Raw genomic sequence first — 8,980 nt, forward strand, 5'->3', positions numbered from 1 at the left:
TCTTATCCTTGTTTTTCAGGTCGTCTGCTGAGTTTGTACATTCATATTTCGGGCAAGTGAATTATTCCGTGGGCGAGAAACTTTCAAGCACAGCTAGACTGACTGGCTTACCAAATTTGGAACTTATTTCGCACACTGTTAGTACACGTGTACTTAGTAGTGGAGTTTGATATCCCAAGTTATGGTTTGAACTCTGACCTTATAGTGACCTTTATATTATGAACTTTCGAGTGCAGCATTGTTGCAAGAAATGTGAATATACGTACATGTACATGACCTGCTCAAATTTTTAACGCAGTCTTACATGTGATTCTTCGCTGCAACTATTCGAACGTGTCTGGACTCCGCGTTTGTCAACAATATTCGCCTCTCAGTATCTCGATGACAACACATGTGGGTTGTGTGATAATGACCATAATGTGCATTGTGATAATGATAAACACACTCAACAATGACTGTGCAGTTAGACAAGCATGTGACAGGGCCTACTTTGTGACAGCATGATAACTGTATTCGTAAACAAGGCACCAGATATCAGGACACCGCCATATAAATAAAATACGTAATACCGGTCGACTGTCTATAGTTTCCTTCTAAGCTGCATTTCATGTCGACTACAAGACTCACGGTTAATCTCTGAAGAGTAAAAAATAAACCATTTAAATTGAAAAAGAGCCCTAATGAGATGACCAGAGGATATCTAGACTTACTTCATTTAGAGCTTTAGCATTGCAGGGAGTGAGTGAGTGAGTGAATGAGTGAGTAAATGAGTGAGAGTGAATGAGTGAGTATGGTTTCACGCCGCGTTTACCCATATCACGGCAGGGGACACCCGACATGGGCTTCACCCTTGTACTAACGCGGGAATCGAACCCGGGTCTTCGGCGTGACGACCGAACGATTTGACCTCTGGGCTACCCTACAGCCCTTGCAGGGAGTGCTGGGCAGTATCGATTATGACATATGGTTCAGGGACTGTGAGGCAGACTAGTCAACTACATGAATACTTTCATGAATAGTTGTTGAATATCCTCACGCACAGTTTGTGGTATCTCATCATTAGTAGTTAAAATGTCTCCACGGGAACAATTGTTTTCAAAAGCGGATTACATCTCCCTCACTATTATCATTAGTTTGTTATTTATTTTTGTATATCTTTTCATGAAAATATATTACTTTGCTTTGTTTCCACAGATAACATTAGGCACTAATGTAAAAAATGCTAATATGTGCGAAATATATGCTTTATCCTTGGAATTTTGTATTTGGATATACTTCAAATAGTCACATGCCTCAGAATATGTTCATTATGTGTACAACGGCAAGACCCATTCTAGTCTGAACAGCTCCAGGATATCGAGGCTTAAATACCTCGAGACTTTGTATATGTCCTTATAATTTATAATTTACTTTTTTTCACTGACAAAACTTTTTTTTCACTGACAGTGTTTTGGTATATCCCAGACCGATAGTATTTGAGACGACAATAACCAGTAGTAGTCGGTCTCTCCAGCACATGATCGTACCGAGTTGGCAATGCGGAAGTTACCGGTTATTTCCGAATTATCCCGAGCCTTTCCGAATGTTGCTAGTCATTTCCGGGTCCTTTTCTGCTCACATGGCTAACTCGGATGGGTTTGTTGTTGTTAAAAAGGGTAAACGAAGGCGGCCAAGACCAAACAGAGACTGTGTGTCAAGTTCAGCAAAAGTGTTTGATTGCAATGAAAGTGATCACGATATCGACTTTGGTAGGGTGAAGGAAAAGATACATTTCTACAGGTGAGGTTCGGATTGAGAAACTGATTGAGACCAGTGGCAGTGACTGCCCGCTTGACACTTTACAGTATGTGCAGGAGGTTTTAACAATGTTTAATGTTTTGTGTGGTGGCTCACTGTTGATTCATTGTACACATATGATTAGTCTGGTAAGAATTCCTCTCTTTTCCCCCATCCCAAATAATATATGTAAGTTGATATATACTAGAATCATATTAACAAAACCAATCACAACAATTACTAGAGGGCTTACTTAGTGTTACCTCTGGCTCTGTTAATCTGCTGAAGAGAGAAAATAGGGAAACAGAAGGAACTCTTTCCATTTGTCTATGTTGACGTGGTCATGAGCAGGCGACCTGTGAAGGTCCTGGGGTAAAATAGGCCTTCAGCAACCCATGCTTGCCACAAAAGGCGACCGGGTGGTCAGGCTCGCTGATTTGGTTGACACATGTCATTGGTTCCCAATTGCGCAAATCGATGCTCATGTTGTTGATCACTGGATTGTCTGGTCCAGACTCGACTATTTACAGACCGCTGCCATTTAGTTGGAATATTGCTGAGTGCGGCGTAAAACTAAACTCACTCACTCACTGAAAAGGCAACATTGCCATATATACGGTCTTGTAGCTCTAATTGACTATGACTTGCAAATCCCTCACTTGAGAGGTTTCACCAGAGACCTCTGGTTTCACCGTATGTGCTTGTTTGTTCATTAGCGTCAGTTATGGTAAGGTGAGTGTAGGTTACACCCAGCTCTATTCATATAGCTTGGATTTAATTCTCGATCAGTGCCTCTTTAAGATCTTAATGATTGTAAATAGAGAGACACCCCTTTGATTTATGATATCCTTTAACGAATTATATCAACTTTAGTTTAGGAAAATCTGTTCAGTTCTTGTGAAATTTTTAGTAGCTTATTAACATTCTGATAAACTTGAATAGTTTGTGCTTTTTTTTTGCTTATCATTTGAAATTAAGGACGTGGTCCATGTGTGGTCTGTTTATTTTGATCTGGATGTTTAAAGGACCTAATTAGTGTCTCCCTGGCAATGTGAGTTTTCTTATTTCAGGTGGTACTTATTGAAAAAGTAACACCTCTAAGTTAGTCATAACTTCATCTTATCAAAGTGATGGATGTTTCTTTCAGAGATGAATTGAAATGCAGTGAGTTCTACACCAATGTTCAAGGTAAGGGCATTTCTGCTTGTATTTGCTTTCCTTGCCAAATTTTGGTAGCATGTGTAATATAAATATATCTAGCAGGTCATGGATACAATAAGTATGTGACAAAGTAAATTATTGATAGGATGGGCAATGCGAAGTTTAGCACACAGTGTCACCGTTTGCAATGATAATGAAGAATTAATTGAAAGAATTATGTACCCTGTCATAATCACAGTAAGTACCAAGTTTTAGTGGTACTGTGTTACCAGCAATACTGGGATTCCATTTTGTTATTAACCCTTTACATATTTTTGGTGCTAAAGATTGGTGCTCTTATATTTGCATAGTAACAATGGTATCAGCATGGAATACCTCATGAATAGGTTTGACTCTTTGAGGGGTTTTTTTTCATCATTTTGAGTTTGCTATTTTTTCAGAGCAGTTGAAACAGTGTTATTTGACTGTATACCAAGAGAGAAGAAAGCAGGATTCTGAAAATAGGTGCGATCCTGATCTAGACGATGTTGAAAGAGATGTGGCTGGTCTCAGTCTCAATGACTGTCCCACTAACACAACCCTCCCTCCAGACATGGAATGCGTTTGTTATGGCGTGGGGAATATCTCTGGAAACATCATCTCCCAGTATCAGCTGGCACTTGTCTTGGCGCTGAGAGAGGACTTCAAAGTAGGCATAGAGTAGAGAAGTCATCTGCCAGATATTCCATTCAGTACAAAACTCAGCTATACCAGTCATGCTTCAGTAAAATATTTGGGTTTAGTGTCTTTGTATTTTGTGGGTTGATATGTATTCTATACCACTTTGCATAAAACTTGGCCATTCTTCTCCGCTATCCATTTATGGTACTCTTCATTAAAGGATTGATGACATTATGTGTCCTTGCTGATGTAAGACAGAGAGCAACATTCCAACTGTTGTAGCATATTTTGTTATAGGTTTATGGAAGCATAAGTGAAAAAATGTTTTGCTTGTTCAGCCAATGAAATTCAATAGAATGACTGGTGGCAAACATGGATAAGTTGGACTGACACAGAGGATGTGTTTACAAGACGTAGGCATTTACAGCAATGAGCAAACCCGTTTGGTTTGTGAAACACGAAGCAGGTGTAGGCTAGTGGACATGCAGTGCATGACAATGAAATTGATTCCGTGCATAGGAGTTTGCTGAGACAGGCATGCTCTTCATCCATTGCACTACACTTGATCACTTACAACTCGGGGCCCTTTCACTCACAATGCCAAGTGCCAGTAGGCATCTCTCACACAGGCTATTACAGGTCAATTATCAGGTCGGTGCTCAACTTATCCTTGTTTGCCAGTACATGTATTTATTCTGAAAGTTTCAATATCTTTCAAAATATTGTTGAAGTTTCTCAGAACCTTCTTTAAGTTAAAAACAATATTTTTCGCTTTTTGATAAGAAGTCTCTGGTTTATTGTGATCATGTATTGGCCTTGCTTAGGAGAATTTAAAGAAGTGATGCATTTATGCGATTGGTTATATATTAAATGAAAGACTATACCCAGTACTAGTAAATGACAATCAGGATGATATCAGTGATGATGAACTTAGTGTCAAGGGACAGTTGCTGACTTGGTTTATTCCATGATATTGTAGCTGAACCAAGACAGGTGCTTCATGTTTGACCCAGTCTTCACTGAGGGAGAGAAGCAGACTCTTCAAGATCTTCACTTCAGTATTATTCCTGTAAATGAGGTGAGTATGGTAGGGTAAATCAAGGCTTTGGAAAAAAATCCTTATTGATTGGTCCATTAGAGGCATCAGTTTACACAACTATACTTCAGATGATTTACTGCTAAAAATTACGGGCTTGAACAAAGCATCCTTAGTCCTCTGAAAATGTAGTATATGTTTGAGGTGTACACAAAAAATGTCACTTTCTGTTTGAAAGACAATTCTAGAATTAGTTAATGTAAACATCTGAAAGTATACTGTTGGAATATTGCTGAGTGCGGCGTAAAACTAAACTCACTCATTCACTCTCCATTTGAGAAGTTTGAACCAGAGTTACCTCCCTTTGATTATTAAAAAATGGTGCAAATTCAACTGTCATGTATGAATGTAACAGATTTTCAATACCAAGGGTATGAACCAAAACATTGTCACTGAGTCAGTAAACCTTGTCTAAGTAGGGCCCATGTTGACAACAGGTAGTACATGCATGTACATTGTAAATAACCAATCTTCATATTAGATGCCTCCTTGTAAATTGCAAACAAATCAAAACACAATGCCCAACTTGTTGACAGGGGTGTTTAATGTTAATTAGCAGAAGCAAGCTACTTGAATTACAAACACATCTGAATGAAATATTTGAAAGAAACAGATTATAAGTTTTGTCATCAGCTTGTTTATTTTTAGACATTAGGGCTATTCATAACGATTGAACAGAAGATCCTCAAAATGATTTTGGCGTCTGATATCCATGTTTTGTATTTTGTTTTTGTTTTTTTTATGACATGACAGTCTGTTGATTCACAACATGTACTTTTAAAATTGAACAGGAGAACTGTTAGCAAAGAAAGATCCAATGATCTGGGTCTCTGACACCTATGTAGAACACATTTTCACATACTCAAGAACACATTATCCACATGCACCAATGTTTGCATGGTATTTTGTGAGCATGTTTGGTTAGGTGTTGTGATAATTGCAGGAAGGCAAGAGGCGTTGTCATGGGCCAGCATTGTTCTTCCTCCCACACTGTGGCAAGGCTCTCTACAACAACCTGCTGTGGTGCAACTGGCATCTACAGACACTCAGCAACATCGTCATCATTGGAAACAGCTTCAAGGCCATGGTCGAAAGGTGACGGTGGATGTAAAAATAGTACATCGACCTAACATATTAAGCAGTTAAATTCACTTTGAGTATGTTCATATATGTCTGTGTACATGTATTCGGTTATACACATGAAGAATTTGATTTTGTGAGAATGAGGATTAAATGTTCATTTTAAACTCAGTACTTAGCTATTATTTGGTTGTAACATGCATAAAATAGAAAGGTTTTCACATTGTCCCAGTAGCAGCCACTAGTTATCTCCCTTTTATTGTAATGTCAACATAGTTTCTGTCATGGAGGGCTGCTGATTTTCAGACTCACAAAATTAATAAAAGCTCCTGACATATCTTTCATCCTATTTCAGGACTCCTCAGCGACTTTTAAAAGAAACTGGATTATATATAATGAAGGTACTTGATAAGGAAATACCCTGATTATACCCAATTCTAGTGTCACAACTTCAGTGTTAGTAAGCCATTCTTGATAACACATCAGAGAAATCATGAGAATTCTTCTGCCAGTTTCACTGTCAGCAAATGCAAGCAATTTTTTCTGATTTTAACCATCTTACTTGGTTAAAATATAATTTGTCTAATTTTGTGTAATGATGTATCATTGCCTTAGTTTTACTTTTTAGGTGGTTTTCAGAATCTAAAGTAATTTTCTGTCTGTGAATCGACTGCTGCAACATTGTTGTCATGTTTAGTTTAATATCTGTGGAGAATATTCATGAAATTCAAATGTCCAGTTAATTTCAAGGAAATAGTTATTATGAGTAAAAATTCCAATCTGCTGACTGTAGTATTTATGTGATCTAATGATTCTTGTTCTACGCACTCCGTGAAGATTCAGGTTAGCATTGGTCTTCAGCTACACATGCTTATTGTAAAAGACGACAATCTTCAGATGTCATTGTATCCCCAATTGCATAGATCAATACTCCTGCGGCTGATCACTGGGTCAAACTACATTGTTTTACAGACCACTGCTATATATGATTCTGATTCTTCAAAGGCATTTAGAAGTTGGCCCGTCCTGATGAGGGGGTTAGGATAAGCCCCGAAATGTCATGAAATAAACTCAATAAGTTGCTATCCATAAAAATTGTCCTGTATCACTGCTGTATAGCTGGAAATTTGCTGAAACTAGCGTATAACTGACCTCACTCACTCAATCTTGTTCTACTCCCATTTCAAAGGGGATTGGAATTTTGTTCATCATAAAATGCTTTCTTTCAGATTCAGGAGTACACAGTTGAGATTCCTCTAAGTCAGACCTTTCATCACAGTGACATCTTCAACGACATGGCTATCCACTACTTCCCTCTCCATCGGCTGACCTCTGCTCCTGGGGAATTATGGGAGGCCCATGATGCACCAGTGTACAGCCAACATGATGCAGAGATAATTCTTAGCTGATGAGGTGTTGTGTAGAAGCTAGACTGTGACAGATTTGTATTCAAACGTTCGACAAGCAGGTTATGCACTTAAACTTCATGGTGATCCCAAGTTTGAACTGACTAAGAACCTCATATTTTCCTGGTTTAGGTTTGATGAATTGTGTTGTCACCGAATTTTTTCTCAGCACAGACTTTCTGAACATGTTATCACCCATGTTTTTAGTGCCTAACTCAGGTTATCCACAGGTATTCCAGGCCCAGCCCTGATAAATCATGTTATCATCCAAGGGTTCTTTCCCAGACTCAGGTTTCCCATTCACACACTTGATAAATATAGCTTGGGCTTTCCTGATATAGACAGAATGAATTGTGTTTTCTTGGCCAAGACTTGCTAAATGTGTTATCACCCGATGAATCATGTTAACCTCAGGTTTTCCTGGTCCAGACCCAATGAATCATGTCATCAGGTTTTTGTGGACCCAGACTCATTGAATCATGGAAAGATACAAACCCTATTTTATCCTGAAGTGTGATAATGGAAGTAAAAAATATAATTTTTAAGTAGAAAGTGTAATACTTGTCTCCCAATCACTTTGACATGGTGCACATTTTTACAAAAGACGATTCTAGTCAGAAATACACACGACCAATGAAACTTCATACATTGTGAAGCTTCATACATCGAAAATTGTTGGTCATGTGACACAAAATACTTTAATCCCTAACAGGTTAATAGGAAAGTGTATGATTCCTATCAGTGTAAGGCCATTTCTGAATGCCTGCACTGGTGCATTAGGAAACATTTCTTTGTGAGATATTACCTACTTTATTGATTTACGGCAAACTAATAGATTAGCATAATTTTTGCAGATTAAGTGTAGTTGTAGTAGATACGCCCAAAGTGTAAGGGGTTGACATCTCTGAATCATGTTGTCAACCTTAGTTTTTCCTCGTCTTGTCTTAATGAATCATTCGGTGAATTTCCAGTGCTGTGATCCTGGGAATATAAGGGTAAGGCCACAAATTATTCAGCCGTCCATATCACTGCTGTAATTTGAAGAAAGACAAGAAAAACACACTACAGGTTTAGGGTCTGTATTTACTCAATCAGCTCAGCACAAGTCGGTGTTGTGTCCAGACAACAGGACTCTGCCCAGTGTGATGTGTTTAAAACAATGAACATTGTCAACATCACTTACAAGCAGGAACATCTCGGCTTCAACTTCCAAGTACCGCATTACCGCGCCATATCAGAAATGTTTCAACATGGTCAGACCAATTTAAATTCTTATTTGACAGATTACGTTACTTTGAATGTTTCAAAAGAAAACTAATGAAATTAAAAAATGTTTGAAACTTAAAATGTGCCTCAACAACCTGGAATAGTTAATGCTGGAGAAAAAACATTCTTGATAAACTGATGAAGCATTAAGGAATATGCCTGTGAAACAAGAACTTAAATTGGACTGGCATTATCAAAATGTATGCGCTTAGAGACATTAAAATAAAAAAGAAATCAAACCGGGCTAAACATGACATTATTCATTAAAAAGTGGAACAAGCATACACATGTAAGTGACCTGACACAGTGATATATTGGGAGAACAAGGTCTTGGTCAGATATTGGATTATTGGTAAAACTTCCGCCCATATCCCCACTTAAATTTTATTCCAGTCAAATCACCTGAATATATATTCCTCATCTGATAATAATGATTAAACATATTTAAATATGTTTCTTTAATTTTATCTTAACATACTGAAACACATATCCAACTTATAAAAATGACACCCTAAGAACATTATCCTCAATGTGA

General features: G+C 37.9%; 1 protein-coding gene across 1 annotated transcript; it reads left to right on the top strand.

The window, feature by feature from the left end:
* Positions 1 to 1,577: 1,577 nt before the first annotated feature.
* On the top strand, positions 1,578 to 8,679 carry LOC137294192 (SRR1-like protein). The gene is made up of 7 exons (XM_067825194.1): positions 1,578 to 1,779; positions 2,924 to 2,964; positions 3,378 to 3,625; positions 4,577 to 4,675; positions 5,637 to 5,788; positions 6,129 to 6,174; positions 7,003 to 8,679. Exons 1-7 carry the CDS (start codon positions 1,583 to 1,585, stop codon positions 7,180 to 7,182), a joined length of 963 nt encoding a protein of 320 aa, XP_067681295.1. The 5' UTR covers positions 1,578 to 1,582; the 3' UTR covers positions 7,183 to 8,679.
* Positions 8,680 to 8,980: the final 301 nt, after the last annotated feature.

The sequence above is a fragment of the Haliotis asinina genome, chromosome 1 (genome assembly GCF_037392515.1).
Source record: "Haliotis asinina isolate JCU_RB_2024 chromosome 1, JCU_Hal_asi_v2, whole genome shotgun sequence".
Lineage (NCBI taxonomy): Eukaryota > Metazoa > Mollusca > Gastropoda > Lepetellida > Haliotidae > Haliotis > Haliotis asinina.

Excerpts from the sequence above, each read along its gene's own strand:
- LOC137294192 (XM_067825194.1), top strand. The coding sequence starts at position 1,583 with ATGTTGCTAGTCATTTCCGGGTCCTTTTCTGCTCACATGGCTAACTCG. Across the intron at positions 3,626-4,576 it reads CGCTGAGAGAGGACTTCAAA|CTGAACCAAGACAGGTGCTT; the intron begins GTAGGCATAGAG and ends ATGATATTGTAG. Across the intron at positions 4,676-5,636 it reads GTATTATTCCTGTAAATGAG|GAAGGCAAGAGGCGTTGTCA; the intron begins GTGAGTATGGTA and ends TGATAATTGCAG.